Source organism: Diadema antillarum, unplaced genomic scaffold, assembly GCF_040938485.1.
Source record: "Diadema antillarum isolate AM-2024a unplaced genomic scaffold, OU_Dant_1.0 seq00000782_RagTag, whole genome shotgun sequence".
Classification (NCBI taxonomy): Eukaryota; Metazoa; Echinodermata; class Echinoidea; order Diadematoida; family Diadematidae; genus Diadema; species Diadema antillarum.
The window spans coordinates 22501-42805 of record NW_027271670.1 but is presented as its reverse complement, the minus strand read 5'-3'; the positions used below and the strand labels follow the sequence as shown (position 1 = coordinate 42805).

The following is a 20305-nucleotide window of genomic DNA, read 5'->3' as shown; positions in this document are numbered from 1 at the left end:
TCACATTTGGCAAAGCCGTTTGTGTTGTCCTCATTCAGCTGGTCATTTTTGGGGGCGCCAGAGTATGTTAGTAGGTCGCGGAGGGTGCGGGGGCGTCGGTATGCAACCAACGGGGGATCCGAATGTATCTCTGAGAGTGAAGCTGATTCATTTAGGGTTTTTTGTTCCTTTTTGAGAATTTTGTGCAGTTTGGCGGTGGCGGGACTGTATGTTAAGACGAAAGGGGTTCTTTCTAAGGGGGCCGTTCTTTTTTTCAAATAATTCCGCGCGGTCACTGGGAACGATCTCTCACATTATATATATATATATATATATATATATATATATATATATATATATATATATACAGAAAACTATATAAAGAATCAGCTCCCGCAATTCATTAAAGAGAAGCTTCATATAAACTACACAATATCATTATCCATTAAAGTTAGAAAACACACTGCCCTTTACTGCTCCTCCCCCCGCCCCCACTGATGTCCTGTTAAACTGAAAAACAAAACAAAATGATATTTCCAAAGAAACAATATTATTTTAACTTATTTCATTTGAAAATTGTTCTGCACGAAAAATAATTCCACAATTCATTGATTCTTCCATGTGTTTCTAGGAATGCACAAACATCCACCCCCACCCCTGCCCCGCCCCTTCATACTCAAAACCATGCAGTTGCAGCTCTCTCTTCACTTTATGCAAAAATCAGCAGCTGTTATTGTGCATCCCGATTGAGTATGGAACAAAAGAATCTGCATCTGCATCTCCATTTGTACGACATACATTTGAGAGACTGGGGTCTTCTGCCTGATCATAGGAATACAAAATAATCATGTAGTGGGTGATTGTCGTTTAACATAAATACCATCTGCCATATTGACGATCCGATCTGTACATTCCTTTTAAAGACGTAACATTTCACAGTTATTTTGCGAGTCTATCTCACTATAGCTTCCATTCTCTTAAAATATTGTTACCTGCAAACCCCAAACCAGATGACACAGTAAAATCATGAACCTACTACACATGGACATTCATCGCTCGTTAATCAATTTGTGCACTTGTTTCTATCAAAAGCGTCACGAAAACATTTTGAACATGCTTTCCTGCTTTTATCCAGTGTTGTCCACCGACAGCCAGCCTGGATAAAAACAAGACGGAGCTGTGACAAATCTAAAAACTACATGCACAGAAGATAATAGCTCTCTTAAATCATATAAAATACATGGGCAGTTGCAGTGTATATTGCGAAATCGTTGCTAAAGCAATTTCATATGCGAAATACAAGTACTTTACAAGATAAAGCAAACAATAGGCAGGTTGACTGTGATTTATTTCCCCCCTTATTTTGTCGCACATTGTTTCAGAATAAACATGGACAGAGGGTGATTTGATGTCCTGGTATCCAAGAAGACGCCTGTGCTGTGCATGAGCGCACGAGCCCGTGCAGATGTCATAACATGAAAACGGAATAGTCTCTCCACAGGGATGTGATACAATATACTTGTATAATATAAACACATAACCGTGTTTCCTTATTAAAGTGAAACCTGACAGATTAATAATACAGACAAGTCGGAAGTAGCTATACTTAGGCTTACTCGATCAGTTATGTTCGCAGGAAGTATTCTTAACACACATAAAACTATCCATAATACAGCACAATCTGCACGCCGTCGTCGATTTTTGCAAATCTGCATGGGTATGGAACTGATAAAAGGATTTGATAATCTTTGCAAGGTCATGTGAAAGAGCCAAAAGTGTATTTCACTGCGTTTCGTGTCTCAAAGTGTTGATTTATCTTATTAAGTGCGTGGAAATACACGCCGAAACATATGATTCATGGATTTCACGTTTAGATGAAACAGGGATGCAACGAGGAAGGTCCATAAATTACGGGTGCACGTCACGAGACCGACACCCACGAGTCATACAGCCCACGAGTCAAGGAGTCATACAACTTGCAAGTCATACAGCCCTCGAGTCATACAGCCCATTAGTTTGACATTAAGCTAACAAGCCCCACGAGACCGACACATTAAGCCCCGTGTTGTATCTGTCGAACTCGTGGGCTGTTTTTACCTAGTGTCGAACTCGTGGGCTTTATTTGTTTAGTACGCATCGAACTCATGGGCTGTATGACTCGTGAGCTTTGTGTTTCATGGACCTGTTTTCATTGTCGAACTCGTGGGCTGTATGATTCGTTGGTGTCGGTCTCGTGGGATGACCCCATTAGTACGACAATAATGATCGTAATTTTGACGACAGAATTGACAAGGGGATAATAAAGAAGCAAAACAGCACCAACTAATCGGCCATGGATAATGGCATGTTCTCATTTTCTTTCTTCTTCTGTGCAGGAAACTGATGAGGGGAAACTGACCGTTGCTAGGAAGATTTGTGACGCCATCGCACACATCCATGCTGAAGGGTTCACCCACTCCGACATCAAGCCGTCTAACGTGCTGGTATGTTGTTGCATTAATATAACGCGTCAAAGTAGGCGGACACTATTCCACTATTATTCCATCATTAGATCTTTGTACATTCATAGCAGGGAGGTAGTGTATGCTCAGGATAGATCTGGTTGTTGTATTCTTACTGGTCTTACTATCAAGGAAATAAAGCCACAAAACAAGTCATTAGCCATTTACCTCGTGCACGCACTAAAATCATCAAACTCTAAAACTGAGTACTCCAAACTAACATATGGAAGTTGTTTTCACACATCTGGGCCCTGTTTCATAAAAGATGTTAGGATGACAACTCTTGCTGGAATGGCAACTTCCAATAGCAACAGCCAATCAGGAAGCTGGATTCTTGTCGTTACCATGACAATTGCCATTCCAGCAAGAGCTGTTATCGTATCAACCTTTTATGAAATGGGGCCCCGGTTATGTAGTAAACTGGCTAAAATCTATCTCTATTTTGGACAGCCAGCTTCCCCGCCCCTTGTTTTGGTTTCAGAATCATGAGATCTAGTGTATAAAGTTTTAGAATCAGCAAGGTACCTACGGCTTTACATATCTGTGTCGAGATAATTTCATTCAAACCAGGCATCCGAAACCATAAACGAAGAAAATAAGGTGTAAGACAAAGACCAACAAATTCAAGAACAGTTAGAGTTGATGCAATGTAAAGTTATATAATTCTTGAAGCACCGTGACCTTCAATACCTGAAACACAACAACCATTTACATGTCTATAGAGTAGAAATGATGAAATGACAGAAAAGAAGTGATTGCAAACTATCATCAGAAAACGTAAACTGCATCGAGTCAAGACAAGTAAGCATCATGCATGTTGAAAAGTAATGATCTACAAGACGAACATGACGAACATGGTTTCGTGATAAAAATAATGGTAATTTATATAGCGCCATAGCCACAGATGTGCTCAAAGAGCTACAAAGAAGTGAGAATGAAAACTTAAATACAAATAGGGAACAATGCACAACACAAACAATATATAACAAAGCAAACTCCTCATGATAACCATACCAAGTTTACGATATGAGATTCTGAATTTTACTTTAAGATATCCTACCCAGTCAACCCGCCTTAAGTATCGCATGAGAAGAACAAGATAGTTTAGATTTCTTTCTTTTTTTCTCTTTTTTTTTTTGGTAAAGAAGAAAGGGCTTGGTGACCGGCCGAGCTTTCCCGTAAAGAACATTGTTATTCAGTCACTCGCAAAGAGAGTGAACTTCTCTCATAATGTCATTTAAAACATATTTTACTATTAATGAAATTACATGATAGTGTAAAAGTGAATTTGTTTATGATAAAGCAATGATGCCGCGCTTTTCCTCGCTCTTCATTGATATTTTCCCCATTAATCATTATCGACACAAGGTGAGACAAAAAGACGGCGAGCCGTTCGTGTGTGACCTCGGACTCGGGCACGCCTTCATTACATCGGGCCTAAGTTTTGAGTCATCTGGCATACGGGCTGGAGCACAGCGATGGACCTCTCCCGAAGCTATCCAGGGTAAGGAGGCATCGCCTAAGTCCGACGTCTGGTCGTTATCCAGCGTGCTGCTCGAGCTATTCACGCGAAAGAAGATGTGGGACGGCATCAAGTTAGATTTTCAGCTCTTGGACAGGCTGAAAGAGGATGACGTCACACCACCAATCCTGCAAAACGTGCAGGACAAGAGTCTGCGGCACCTACTTCAACGCTGCTTCTCGAAGGTCCCAGATGAGCGTCCATCGGCGCAGGAGCTGGCAGGACATTTCCAGACAGTGCTTGCTCAACGTCGATGTGGTAGTGTAGCTTGCTACAAGTAAAGCAAAATGGTTAAATGGGGCGTAAGGTAAGGTATTCAGTGCCTTCATTTACCGTCGAAGCATGTAGATGAGACCCTCGTGCGTCAAGTTGTTTTTTTTCCCTTGGTGCCCCAACTGTACTCCCCCCCCCCCAGCAGTGACTGACTATGAATGAATAATCTATTCAAATCTAGAAAAGTGTAATCACTCATAAACCTGGCAACATTCTGCAGTGAGATAATGCTCCCCTCTTTATGGTCTCCGCACAAATTGTGAATGCAGTAATATGATGAGTTTCAGTATGGTTTGGTAGTTAAGCTACAGAAAATTTCTTTTACATTTTCTTAATGTTATAGGTGAATTTATTTGTTAGCATTCATTTATGTTTTGTAAATAACCTTGCGGGTATGATGAATATAATTATATTCTATCTCATTTTTTTCCCCGATCTGCATCTGTGGCTGGTGAACACCTGTATGGTTGGTGGGCGTTTGGGATTAAGAAAGAGCCCTCTTATAACATGTGACTGTCAATCCGGACAAATCTACGTATATCTGTGTTGTCCCTGATATTCCAGTAGTTTACATGCCGATGCGAATACAGTGCTACTGTAATGTTTCCTGCACATTCTGTATGGCGTTATTGCTGCAAATCCTTGTCAAGTATGAATTTCTGAATCATTCAAAATGTACAATAATGAAGTTGAATGCTGTACTTTTATGTATAGTTGTTTTTTTTTCATAATCGAGTGGATCTTTTTTGATCACTAACACAACATACATTTAAGGGATGGTACAGTATTGGTGGAGATGAGAATTGGGTTTTTAACTTTTTGCGAGATACCCAAAAAAAAAAAAACACTTATGAAATAGTACAGAGCATAACATTCTAAGAGAAATTCAAAGTTTATATGATGAAAATCGGGTTTGGAATGTTTGGAACATCCAAAAACATAGTAAAAGAAAGAGATCGTAAAAAAGTGTGCGTCCCATACTTTATTAGAATCGCTCTGTTTTGGATATCTCAGCCATTTCGAAACCAATTTTCATAAAATAAACATTGAATTCCTCATGCCCTTTCATATTTCATAAGAGATTTCTCATTATCTCACCAAAAAATATTAGAAACCTGAAATTAGGTCTCAACCAAAACTATACGATCCCTTAATTTGTGTAGCATGTTCCGTGGAAGTTGTATCATGATATTTATAGATAACGTCATGACTTGTAGGCTTTATAATGGATATATATATCATGTTTGGTCATGCAAAATTACAGAAATGTATAGAAATGAGAATTCTAGATTTCATTTTACATTATGCACATCTTATCAATTTGTTATTTTTAGCATTTTCCGTTTCGAAATTTTTTGTTCTCTATAGAGATCTAATTGGCATTTAGATTTATGCAAAGATTATCAGGTATATACTGAGAAGGTCAATTGGCAATACAAGTTGGAGTGCCTACATAACATTCACAATTCAATGAAAAAAAAAATACACATATCATATTGTGGTGCATTGCAGACATATGTAAATGAGAGATTTCTTATTGTCTACCTGCAAAACAGACAGACATTGAGAAGTCTTTTTTTTTCTTGTTGAATATACACATGAAGAGGCAGAAAGTAAACGCTGTAAATAAATTTATTTTGGTCTATTTATAGAGGAGGTGTATGTCTGTATTTCACAATGGCATGCGCAAAGACCATTTCTGGAAGAGTGTGTACAAGGATCCGAAGGCTTTTGATTGCGAAATCGTATTCTTTGTGGAAGCGGATACTCTTACTGCTCTGATTGATTACATAATGATTGTATTTTTGGAGATAATAGAATAAAATTTGTCAATTGAAATGAGTGTTCTGTTCAAGGGATTAAATCTTAAGCGTGAAATAGAAAGTCCATATATGATATTTTGCTGATTGTGAATCGTTGTATATATACAACTAGTGGACAGTAACATCGTGCTCATCATTGACACTATGAAAGACATTTTACCAAAGTTTATGAATGATAGAATATATCAAGACGATCGATGGCACTGTGACTGAGTAAAAGGTGTGGATGGATATGAGGTTTCCACATTTAATGAGTATATAAATGAGTGATGTTTCTCATACTTTCAAAAACTTTCTGCGTTTTGTTTTTAATTGGTGACCGTAGAATTGTTCCATCGGCAATCTGATATTTGGGCAGCTTGAGTATAAAACAGCAGAGCAACTATTGTAAACACATTTTTGGGGGTGTTCTCTGCCCCACCCCCTTAACATCCCGCCGGCGCAAGTGCTTATGTACAGTATTTATAAAATGAGAAGTGTTTAGCTCAGAAAGAGGCTCTTAATGAACGCGTGTGAACACAAGGGGGAGTGCGGGTTATGTGTTGGCTTTTCTTTCAAGTCACTTTGCGTACATTACGTAACTGTGTACTCAATGCGCCACTTCTTTACCTTGTCCTTAAACTGTCTGCCATACATTTCTATCCTGATGGACACAATGTAAGGTTTAGCTTTGATTTCAGTAGGTTCTTTCAAAAACAAAATGAAGTTCCGTCGAACTGAATAGTGCACATTGACACATCATTTTCCCCTCTTAGTCTTATGATATCCAATGGTTATTCTACCTTTCACACTGTATCCAATATCATGTTGTGTATAAAATTCCATCTAGGACTATACACGTAAACCGTATGTCTTGTTTGCAACTCTTTTACCATGTGACATTGTGTTATATATTTCTATTTCCTGTCATTTTTTACAAACTTAAACGTTTTAGTCATGTGATGTGTGACCTGGCAACGCTCGGGTAATGATAATGGCAGGGTCCTCTGGTCGAGTAGTGGCAACACTGAAGAGGCTACACTGGGTAATCAAGACCTTATTATCATTATTACTAAGCATTAATGTTTTCCATTATTCTATGTGCTGAATATAGGTTTGCTGAATTCAGGTGATACATTGAGGTTATAGCTAGGCAGGTATCATTCCGAAATATGCTTGTATAATACTGTGGTAATGATGTTGAAGTTCTGTCATGGGTATACTCAATGGCCTCGGAAAACGTTCTACTGGTATGCTGATGAATTTGCAGTGTGAAGCGTGTAGCTATTCAAATCGCCCATCGTATGCATTCTCACAACTATATTTAAATACGTAAACGTTGTTCATCTTGGGGCGTTGTTCTTTGATAAAAACAGAGAGAATGGGTTTCGCTGAAAGGGGTATGGAGCAAGGGGAAAAAAGAAGATTTGTCAGAACGTACGTTACCAGAGTCCATTGCCACTTGTAATGATTGGCAATTATCCATTGTATGAAAGTTTCTGAGACAAATTGTAGAGTTTTATCTTTGTGACGAGACACACACTTAAACGTAGCTCGCGCAGTATTATAGCTTTCATACAGAGGGATTAAGTCGCCAAACGGGGCACTTCGGTTAATGCAATGACATTGAATGAGAAATAAATACAGATGTTCTTGGTCGGGATTATACAGATGTCTATCTAAACTATAAGACAGCAGGACGCGTCGCCTACGCTCTGTTTTCAAAGAAAATAAACAAACAAACCAACGGCTTCGTTTAACATTAAAAAAACCCCAAGTGTACATTCTTTGCAATCCGAAAACGTCACCCAACTAAAACTAAAACTAACTGAGAATCTTTATTTCCTAAGGATTTCACCCAAGAACCCCCGCCCTTCTGTGCCTTCGGTTCCCGTGTGTGCATGTATGTGTGTATTACTCTGTCTTTTTTGTATCTCTTAGGCAAATTGCCTTCTTTTCTGCAATTTGACTTTTTTAAACTTTTTTTTTCTCATGAGGAGACTGCATACTACAAGCTCTGCTTATTAGCAGTCCCCTCCATTTCCAGCAACTTTGTTTCTGCCTTTACCATAATGATATAACATTTATTTGTATCTTTGTTGATAATTTACCTATGTCTTCACACTGCATGTTCTTATGTTCATCGCTTTGTTGTACTGATTTCCTGACATCTGAGTGTATATACGAACATTTATTGTATTTCTAATTATTTGTTTGTTGGAAATGAAATAAATCAACTTGAACTTGAACTTGAATAGCTGGTTAATTAGTCCCACCCCTCAGAATCCTCCCCCCCCCCAACACATACATACACACACATACTAGCGGAAGTTCCATTGTCCCTGTTTTAATGTGAAAGGGTGTACATAACTTGAGGGTGTTTTTTGGTATTACTGAAAAGATACATTCTGTGATGTATTGTCAATAAATGCATTGTGGATATACATGTATATATACGAGTGTGAGTATTCTACCTCAAGAGCCAACGAAGCTCTTCCAATTACTGCAGTACTTTCACCCCTCTGCAATGCCTCGACCATGGTTCTTTTCAGGAAGCTGAGAGCCTCTTTGTACATCTCTTTTTTATACTTCTTTCCTCCGATGGGAAACCTGGTATAAATTATGTTTGGAATAAAGAAAGAAAGAAATGTAGGGAACCGTGCCTTGCCGCTGTAGTCCTTTATTTAGTTTCCGTGATGATGACGATGATGCTTGTATTATAACGGATATGATAATATGACAAAAATGAGAAATCCAAGGATGAATCTTTTATCATGAAAACAATGACATCTTAATTATTATTTAGATTGTAAAGATCATAAAATTATAAAGATTATAGTATATTATCACAACAGCAGATAATACGATCAGGTCGTGAATAATGTAATTTGCGTTGATGTGTACTTGGTTATACAGATAATGACAAAAAATACCCATAAGCACAATTACTGAAAGAGGGTGACTTTTTATTAGCTTAACATGATCTCTTCACCACTCTACAGATTATGGCCAGTACATCTTAACTTGAGCCATATCAACTAGTTTTAATATTCACATGTACGTGGCGTTCCTTGACAGATATTATAATTCAGTAAAGAAAAAAACCCCCAAAGAATGTACATCTCCCACTTCCCTATTTGACCTTTGCATGACCTTTCGGGGAGAGAGCTGCAAGGGCTCCCGTCTGAACGTAACTATCTCGAGGTTAAGGGCTTCCGTCTGAACGTAACTGATAAGTTACGTTCAGACGGGAGCCCTTAACCTCGAGGTTAGGAAACTTCGAGGTTAGAGCTTGTAGTTAGGGACCGTGAAGACGCACTCGTAGTTAGCAAACCTCGAGGTTTGCTCGATGTTTCGAGCCACGAGAAATCTTATGGTTAGCGCTCTAACCACGAGCCGCGGGCGGTCCCCACTCGTAGTTAATCACCGTGTGGACACAAAAAACAACGAACTCGAAGTTAAAGTGACCTCGCCGTGAACTCCAGCCACCACAATTTCCCTCTGCTTCCGGGTCAACCTCCCAAACGTACACCACAAATACACTACACGTGCGCCCGAGGTGAAAAACCAATGACGCACATCACAACAACATCATCTTTTCTTCCCATGCGCTTGATCTCTGAAACTGAACACGTCGAACTCGCTACTGTATTCCATATTCTTCTCCAAAGCTAAATTTATTGTTTTCGACGAATATCTTCATAAAGGCATAAAGTCATCAGTGTAGTGCTATCTCTGCATACCATGACAGAAGAAGCTGGTGCCGCCGGTGGGAAAAAGAGTACCGGTAAGCGAGTCCGACAGCTAGGTTGGACTATTAAAGAAGAAAATAAAATGGACGCCTTGCACACGTAGCAGTGTGGGCTGAAACTTCCGGTTTTGTGGTTTTAACATCGAGTGGGACCCACTCGTAGTTACGGGGGGCAGACGCTTAAAGGGATTGTACAGTTTCGGTTGAGACCTAACTTCAGATTTCTAACATTTTTTGGTGAGATAATGAAAAACCTCATGAAATATGAAAGAGCATGTAATTTTATGAGGAATTCAACGTTTATTTGATGAAAATTGGTTTTGAAAAAGCTGAGATATCCAAAAAGAGCGATTCTAATAAAGTGTGGGACCCACACTTTCACACGATCGCTTTGTTTTACCTTGTTTTTGGATGTTTCCGTCATTCCAAACCCGATTTCCATCAAGTAAACTTTGAATTCCTCTTAAAATGGTATGCTCTGTACTATTTTATAAGTGTTTTCTTGGTATCTCGCAAAAATTTAAAAGCCCAATTCTCACCTCCACCAAAACTGTACTATCCCTTTAACATCGAGGTTTCGGTAACCTCGAGGTTAAGATTCGTCGTGTGGACACACGACACGTCGTAGTTTAACAGGGGCAAGAGCTAAACCTCGAGGTTAGGGCCTGCCGTCTGAACGTAACTTTTAGTTTCGTTCAGACGGAGACAAGTATGGATCCTCGCCCCTCCCCCCCCCCCCCAAAAAAAAAAAAAAACATTTTCGCCAGATTGCATGTCTCCGCGAGAAGGGCATTCAGATTATCTCTTGTTTATTATTTAAGTCGTTTTCATTCTTGCAGTATCTGCAGTATCAAGAGATGCTACTCCAGCTAAGCAGACAACTTCGATACCATTCCATGGTCAAATGTTTGAAGATGGAAGTGAAGAAAACAAGGAAAGTATTGAAGATATAGTAACTACCACTAGATATAGGTCTATGAGTCCAATGACTCAACTTGGCTGAACGCATGTATCCGTTTATCAACTGATATTCATATCCAAATATTCTCATCAAAACAAATGAAAAAAGGTAAAAAGATATAGATGGATGAACATTATATACTAGGTATGCTTTGTCTTCAAATATAACGGTATATTGTGTAGAAAGAGCTCCGGTTTTGAGCTCGCGATGATACGTAAATTCTGCGATTCTCGTTCTCGTCGTTTTTGACTAGAGATGGCGCGCTATAACTTCTCAGTCTCAGTTGTCTCGGCATGAGCAAAGCCTTGTTCACGGTTCATCAAACTTTACAGGTTCAACAAACTTCATCGTTCGATGTATGATCACGAATGTGCAAAGGTCGAGCGAGCCCAGTGAGCCACGGTTGAGTGATCATCGTGCGAGTATTTGGTAACTGTAACCCTGGACAAGTCACAAGGCGGCGGCTCTGTCGTTAGTTCAGTCCCATACATTGCAGTGGATGTAAGTCCGCGCCCGCTCGAATTCCAAAGCGGAGGTGAGTGAGCTGAGCTGAGCACACTTGACTTGTCACTGCACTGCATGAGCCGCACTGCATGTATACTTGGGTGACCCGGACCTCGTCATAGTTAATGTTTGCCCATAATTGAATCACATTTCGCCACTGAAATTCTTTGAAATCCAACTCACATACAGGAAAAATGCTGAAAATTCCAATGGAATCACAAGTTCACTGATCGATATTGAAAATTTGCAGCTATCGTCGTCAAAGGCGATCTGTGGGATCATTTCGAAACCGTCTAACGGTTGATCACAGTGGCTAGTATTTTCGTCAAATTTTCAAAATGTGCTTGTAAATATCTGTAAATAAATTGTATTATAATGTAAATAGCACCAGTCTGCAAGAATCTTCAGTCTATTGAAGGAGGCAGACTTAATCAGAAGAAGAAGAAAGGCGAACGATGCGAAAAAGTTGCGCGCTAAGGAAGGGGCCCGCAACTCGTCACCCGCTCTCCCATAGACTTAGCACGTAAAAGACGTGTGCGGTGACCGTGATGTTCCCATAGACATACACGTAAAAGATGCGTGCGGGTGACATATACTAAGTAACACGTAGTTCTATTCCTATAGCCCTATTAAAATTTTAGATTTTCGCGAAAAACTGTTCGGTTTTCACCACAATTTGCTTGGTTGTGGTAGTCCTGCCAAGTTTCAAGCGTACAGAACACAGTCCCGGGCATACATTTTTGTTCAAGTGCGCTCAAAACGATTTTAAGCGGGGTGACGGTATTCGGGCCCCCTGACGAGGTGCGGGCACCTGGCTATACATGTCTTGCAGCATGCATGAGGTGTACAAGTGTTAGACATAAATTCACCTTTCACCTTTGATGTACTGGAGTTGAGGATGTCCTGTAGTTCTCCCGGTCGAAAACGCCTCGTCGATGCCGATGTCTCGAAAAAACTGAACTTTAACATTGTATAATTTATGCAGCGTGCGTGATGTCAGACCATAACAATTGACATTGTTATCTGCAATTTGTCGAGACCATTTTTGAAGATATTCAAATTTGAAGCAGTAACCAATCCATTTGGCAGGCTATTCCAAGCGTTGATAGTGCGTTTTCTGAAAAATCTGCTTCTAAGATTAAGGAACTCTCTCAAACCAGTTTGTATTTTTCTATAGTGAGCATTTTGTGACCATCCAACTTTACAGGCAATGTACCATGCTTGCTAACTATACACAGCCCAGTCGCTGTACATGGTACATCGCGACAGGGCTGTACGAGCGCGACCACCAACCACTAGGAGAGCGACGTAATCGTATCACGATAGCTTCGACTTTTGATACTTACGTTCATTTTTGTCACCTCAAACTCATCGAGTATACTCTTCAATATTTACTCTACATCTGATGCTATCAGTATTCAAATGTACGTAATGAAACTTACCGAAATTGATCATCATATCCAGCATGTCCACACCGTACACAATCTTTCACGCCAGGCCAAGTTTAGATATCGGGTGGTCACGTGATGTGAATGCCCTTTCAAAAGGTTGCGCTGTCGACCGTGCTGCTACACTCAAGCAGCGTACGCACGGTTACTAGTACTAGTATGCAGCTATAAACTGTACTGGGCTTGGCGGCGGCTGGCGTCTGGTCGGGCGAGGAGCATTGAGCTCCATACCACGGTTATTGTGTAGCAGACGCCAAGGTTTGTTCGACACTTTCAACGCACACGCGCTCGCTCTGGAGCACATCCGGTCACGCATGCGCATAAGTCAAGGCGCCATTTTGAATCCTGCAACGACGAAGCCCGACGGTCAGGAATTGCGCCAGAAAGTGTCATTTTATTTGTTCCACGGACTTATCGCAAGTGGTCTCCATGTACCCAGTGTGGCGAACTATTCTTCTGTAATAGAAACATGCATTTAACGTGAGTAAAGTATTCTGTTTAAAGGAGAAAAGTATACATTTTCCTAAGTTTTGTAGTTGTGTTGAGGTTCCTCACTTTGAGGCTGCATGCCGCGCTCGTCAGACGCTGTTTTCGCATAGCGTAACAGCGTCTGGTCGGGCTACATGCTTGCATGAGCCATTTGATATTAAACCCCCTACCTTTTGGCTTTACGATTAACAATAACATGATTAATGTATCATCAACTTTGCATGATTCGATCAACACTAACAGTTGACCGAAAGATCGGTCTGCAAATAAAAGATGGATCGACTTGCAAAGCACAGACACTGTCATCAGAACCATATCGTCATTTGTTATGTTGTTTTTGTTTACAACATCAGACAGGTAAAATTATCAGTGCACTTTTTTTGTCTGTTTCTTTGTTTTGTATCAGTATTTGGTAATTGATAAATACAAACAAAAGGAAACTGACCAGAAATTATAAGTGAAAATTGAGCAAAGAAAACAGGATCCACCGATTCCACTGATGGAATCCTATCTTTCATTGCTCAATTTTCACTAGTATTTGCTATTTTCAGAATTACAAAATGCCCTCAACCATGTTTACACTGAAGTCTTACTCTTACTTTCCAGGTTACCACCTTGATGTTTTGATGATATACCAGCCTGTTTGGGCTGCCCTTGGGATCAGTTGGTTGAAGGGAAAATTGAGTGCTGATGCATCACTATCTATCTCGAGTTATGATACCAATTGGTAGTCTTTTTAACCTTCATTAATACCAAATCCAAATTATTAATTCTTTTCAGTCTGAATGGTGTTCCTTTTTCTCTTTTAAAGGTAAATAATTTACTTTCAAATTCACCTTTTTTTTTAGACAAGATGTCTTGAAGTGGAATGGCTGGGGATTCAGGGACAGCAAGTTTGAGCTGGACAAGGACACAGAGCGGATTTCTTTTTCTGGAAACAGGTAATACACCAAGAAAGTAGGTAGCGAGTTATCCGATGCATACAAGAGACCACCAGGTATATATCATGTGTAACTATCGTTGTTTAGTCAACTGGAGAAGAAATCAAAACAGTTTTAGTGTATTTCCAAGACCTACTGAAATTATTGACTTGTGGTCCGCAACAAATTGATGAAAGTAATCCTGCTGTCGAATGGTACTGTACTATTTAAAAGAAAAAACAAATTCTTGGGATTTTAGCTCTTTAAAGCAGTAATAAGATAAGAAAGATAAAGACAATCTGTGGCAATTTTGGAATTTGGGGAAAAGTTGAACATGTCTTGGAAAGTCATGACCATATCAATGCCAGGCATTCATTAGATAAATTGTCACAATAGAGCTTGGACGAGTCCCGAGTATACTCGGACAGGTGTCTTTGGGAAGTGCGTGTTGTAGCAAAGTCAAACTCTCCTCAACAGGTTAATGTAGCTATTTTACTCCTGTGTCATTGCACTTCACTGATTAGTAACTGCTCCTTTTTGCCTTGAATATATATAAAAGTAGCAAGACATGTAATTCTTTGTCTTTGTTTGTGTACATACAAAACAAAGGAAGAGCAGTTTCACAGGCAAATGGGGAAAAAAAAGGAGGGGGAGGGCAAACTAACAAAACAAATGAAATGATAAAACCTGTCATGTAAACACTGGAGTACATACCAGGGGTCGCACTTAACTTTTTTTTTAACTAGCCAGGCGGACTACTTAGAATCAATTTTGACACTGTAGCAATATTTTGGCTAGCCAGACGGACTTGTAACTTCAGAATTTTATGATTTTTAGCTAGTCCGACGTGATTTTGGGTGGCCAATGGCCAGCGGACCATCGCCAATTTCGAACCCTGCATACTATTCCAATCCTGTCAATTAGAGTTCTATGTCCTGGTTCAATCCTCTAAATGTCGACAGTGTTATTTGCCTCATATGTCTTCTTTTTTTTTCAGAGTATACTATTTAACATGCTAATAATTTTGCTACACTGCAAGTGATTAATGTATGTTCCACAAAAATGAATGAGTGTTTTTCCTTTAATCAATTGCCATCAAGACTACATTCTAATTAAAAAAAAAAAAAACCCTCTCTCCCCTTTTAAAATACTCATTTTTAAGAGTAATGTAAATGACGTTGTTGCAATAATAATAGACATATTCATATTCCACTTGATAATTTTTTTTTTCAAAGATATTTCAGAATAAAAACTTCATATTTGCAGAGTTAATTGTATTATGACTGCACATTCTTACAGTCATAGACACGAACCATTTTGATTCATCTAAAGTCTATTTTGTTTCCCTTGCCTTGCCTCAATATTAGGTATCATCTCAAAGGAGCATTACCATTTTTCAACTCCTGGTTGGAAACAATCCAGGGTGTTAACTTACAGTCAAGTTGTATGCCTCAGGTAAGTTGATAGAATTAGACATTTTTTTTTAATTTCTTTTTAACCAAGTTAATTTAAGAAATTCTATCAAGCTGTCATCTATCTTTTGCTATCTATGTTTCTGTCTTATTACTATACGAGCTGAAATTTTCGCGTACAGATATTTTCGCGAATTGCTACTTGGAGGACACTTGCGCGCTGTTGTTAATTTCGCGGTTGCGAAGGTCTAACTGAACGTAACTATTTGCGCGTTATTTTTCCGTGTTGTTATTTTCGCGGTTCAAAGGCGATTCGCGAAATTCGCGAAAATAAAACCACCGCGAAAATTTCAGCTCGTACAGTACTTTAAAAGTGGAATTCTTTGCACAATGGATTCTTGTGCAAGGCCAAGTTCAAGGAATTTTGCTTGTTCATGAATTCATGGATGGGAGTATATATTTGTACTATATATCTCCAGATGTGTTCATGTCAGCGTCATTTTCACAATATTTCTCTACTGCAGCAGTGGTGACTCGGTATTGGATATGCTTGCAATATATATCAAAAGGGTCCACCGAGAAACTTATCTGGCTGACACAATTTGCCAGGATAATGAGTTGTTTGGGAGTATTTTGAGATCAAAAGTGTCAAATAGTTTAGATCATAGTACACAATTTTTATCCCTGAATGAATCAGCCATGTACATGTAGGATACTTGATGATTGATCATGCCTTAGGAGTAGTATTTCTCAACTGCATGCGATTCACTCTCGTGTTGGAGATCGATGGATACTGGTTTGCCCCGATTTGTAATCGATTAAAAAACATTACATAGCAACCATGATCAGAGATAGCAAAAACTACTGTAAAACAAGGAATTTTCGCGTGCATTTTAATTTCGCGAATTTCGCGAGCGCCAAGATTTGCGAAATTAAGATGCATGCGAAAGTTCTTGTCTTCGCTATATGCATTGAATGCCAGTGGCAGTTCGCGAAAATTTCATGCCGCAAAAAAGGCCGTCGGCTCCAATTCGCGAAAAATTCATGCCGCGAATATGTCATGTTTTACAGTATCGGTGCACCTTTTTGGCAAATATTTGAAATTTTCATCAATACTCAACTGAAATTGCATTACATAGCATGATTCACACATTTCTTATGCATATGTGTCCATTTTGGAGTGAAAACTGACAGTTTCTGCAGGCATATGATAATTATGTTTTACCCGTAAAGGAGGAGATCAAAGTTCAAATTGTCTTGACACTCTAAAACCCAAAATGCTTTTATAGATTGCATCCTCTCATGTTACCAGCACCATATGTGACCCTGCACCTCAAAACAAACAAAAAGTCGCCAGACATGAATTTTCAGTTAAGACCATCTTCTGAAAGAGCAGACTTTAAGCTTTAAAATGATGTACAACTCAAATCAAATGGACTCTCCTAACCTATCTAAATAAGTATTATTGGAAAGAAAGCACAAACTCACGAACAGTGTGAACTGAGAAAAGAGGCTCTGAAGTACTGGTACAGTGTCTATTCAAGCGCTTAATCTTTACCAAACCATGCTGGCTGTGCGATGAATGGGACAAAAAACAGGAAGTAAACCACCAGAGTAACAACAATGAAGGGATTATTATATTAAAGTGAAATTAGGCATGTCTCATTAACACATTCTGTCCATAATTAATGCCAACTTTCAAAGCAGTAGCACTAACCTTTCAAAAGTTACTAGAATTGAAAGTGAAGAGTGTGGACAAGGTTTTTCAGAAATGAAAAAGGGATTCTAAAGACACACCTAATCACACTATTCCACCAAAAATGTTCGAGATAAACTGCTAAAAAACACACTTTCCTGCCCGTTTTATGATACCACATTTTAGCATAGTGTAAAAGAAGACCCGCTCTTTCAGAAAATATGAAAAAGTCAAGTTCGGCTAGGTTGACCCATTTCACTTATTTTCAGTCCTCACGCAAAATCAGTGTGTGCGACTTTATGTTCGTTTTGAGGTGCACGGTCACATATATTCCCAAAATACCCCCATATTCGTTAGGCACTTTGTCGTATTGCTCTCAAGGAAGGCAATGCTCTGATTATGGTGCAGAGCATGTTGTGTTTTGTGTCTATTCAGTGCTTGTTATCATTCTCACAAAGCCGGACATTCCAGCGGAGAAGATCCCAAAGCCGGTCATCAACGAGGGTTTCGTACAGGACCTCAAGAAGACCAGTATCTCCTGCACATTCGATCCTCACGACAGACTCTTCAGAGCTCATGGTGGGTGTTGCTATTTCCATCGTCTGCAAGTTCTTGTCATTGACACAGATCACTTGATAAACTAAAGGGGCATAGAAAGAGTTGCTGTAATATTGCCCAAAATCATGATGATATAAAATCTGTATGTACAAAATATATGAGTGCTGTACAAAGCTATCACATCACCGCCACATTGTTGTTGCAGCACTAATAAGAATGTAATGATATATCCCTGAACGCCAATGAATTTTGAGTTTCAAAATTCTATAACTTCCTAATTATGTGTTCAATTTTAATGACACTTTGACTTTACTTTTACTTTTTACCAATATTCTTTACTTTAACCAATATGAAAAACACTAGGACAATTTCTAGGTTTCAAAGCTGTTGTGTCATTACTTTCCTTTTTTGTGTGTGTGTGGTGCAAATATGATCACTCTAATTGAATAAAACTTTACTGAATGCTAAATGCATGGAATACAACAGTAAATGAACTCCATAACAAACATGATAACATTGAGAGGGCTCACAAGATGGCAGTAATGAAAGCAATAAATTATTAAGCAGAGGGATGAAGGGTGAGGTGTGAGTTTTCTTCAATTTTGTCTCCCTCTACAAGTTCATCGTGTCACTGCCGGCAGCCAGGGATAGCCTGGTGGTAGTATTGCTACCCGGAAAGCAGAAGATGACAGGTTCGAGTCCCTTGGTTCCTTTTTTACATCATATTTGTTAAATAGAATTATAGATCAGCAGTTGTGATCTTACAAATTTTACTTGTAGAGGGAGACAAAATTGAAGAAAACTCACACCTAATGATGACAGTACCCTGCATGTCAGGAATCAAGAATCATCTATCATTAATCATCATCACACAATGACAACCTAAAATGTCAAATCATATTTGAAATAGAATATTATGCTGATACATTGCTCAGTGATGTGATACCTTCACACAGTTTAGTGAAAGTAAAATTCCAGTTAGTGTTCCACAGATGGCTGTAATAATGAAGTGAAATCAAACAAATAGAATGGAAAGTTTCATTCAAAGCAAAAATACAATGTGAGAGTTGGGTTATTTAAGAGTTGCCCAACTTTTCACAAAACCACGATATTAATATTACAACTCACTCAATAGTTTGTTCACAAATAATGGGCTAATTATCAGGTTTTGGAGAATCTTGTGGAGTGATTTACATCACCAGCTCATTCAGTGTGTATGTTTGATTACACCCCATGTCATTAATTCACTAAATCATTTGAAACTTTGATGAATCTCATAACTTTCCCTCACATATGATTTTAGTAACATTTTACCATTTGTATGATGTATTTTGTGTCATAAAAATGGCATGGAAATGCACATGAAGTTGGGATTGATAAAACAAAAGCACTGGCCCAAATCACTGGATGCATATATCAGAGTTTAGCTTTAAAGACCCATGTTATCAGTTGATTACAAGAAAGATATTATCTCCAGACATATTTCGAGGCATTGAGACCCTTCGGACTACAGGCCTGTTCGCACACACTCATTAAACTGATGGTCCTGAAAATCATATTAAGCGACATGATGTGAATACTTTTAGTTTTTGTGTTTGAGCAATGAAACACAAAAGAATCATTAAAACTCACAATACCCATCAGGATGCAAAAATTGGTCTGGCTTGATATGTATATTTTTTTTAATCCGAAGATGCAACTGGCCTCAGCAGGTCTGCACACATGGGTGCCCAGGGTCATTCTACATTCATTGTTCAGGCATGTACAGTCTAGATATTCAGAGCACCTTGGGTGCAGCCGTGTGATTTGTGTGTGTGTGAATGATGGCAACGAAATTCCTCCACACTTCTTAAGGTGAGAATGCAGCTTGTGAAACAATTGATGATATCACAAGCTGTGGAAATAGTGAATCAGTACAGTTCCAGCTTGGCTGTGGCCTTTGCTCCATCCAGTTGCTCGTGTTTGTACAAGGATTTATTTTTACAACATAGTCAGGCATGTCCCCAATAATACCCTGCAATCCACCTCTCTACTTTAATTTAATTTTCCATGTATTCCCACATCGCGAGAAACTACCCCTCCATTCACATTTTTTCAGTATGTACTGTTGAATATTGGGGTAGGAGCTTTGTCCACATGGCTCTGTGTGTGACAAACATTTTTTTTTCTTATGAACCTAACACAAGTTTTAATGAAGAAAATGCATTTAGATAGATAGATAAATGGTATTTTATTGAAGTATTCATGTCTCGCAGTCATACGACTGAATTGCACATAGAATTACATCGTAAAAGAGACAATAGATATTACAAAAAAGGGTATTCATACAAATGAAACGCGTAAAATACTGACATCAAGAAACGAGGTCATACGACAGGACATGTAGACCTACAGACTGGGCAAACCGTAAACATAATCTCATAACAAAAACACAGATGATCATGGTTCGGTATTCACACACTCTCTTTCGACACCTGCCTCACACACTA

The 20305-nt window shown here is 39.0% G+C and overlaps 1 protein-coding gene across 1 annotated transcript in view; it reads left to right on the top strand.

Moving 5' to 3' along the window:
* Positions 1–9821: 9821 nt before the first annotated feature.
* The window catches only part of LOC139739077 (alkyldihydroxyacetonephosphate synthase, peroxisomal-like), a 29353-nt gene continuing 18869 nt past the window's right edge, over positions 9822–20305 (top strand). The window contains exons 1-6 of the mRNA XM_071649693.1: positions 9822–9864; positions 10668–10780; positions 11266–11324; positions 14079–14171; positions 15518–15605; positions 17717–17837. Coding sequence (XP_071505794.1) covers positions 9822–9864; positions 10668–10780; positions 11266–11324; positions 14079–14171; positions 15518–15605; positions 17717–17837 — 517 coding nt within the window. The remainder of the gene's footprint in view (positions 9865–10667; positions 10781–11265; positions 11325–14078; positions 14172–15517; positions 15606–17716; positions 17838–20305) is intronic.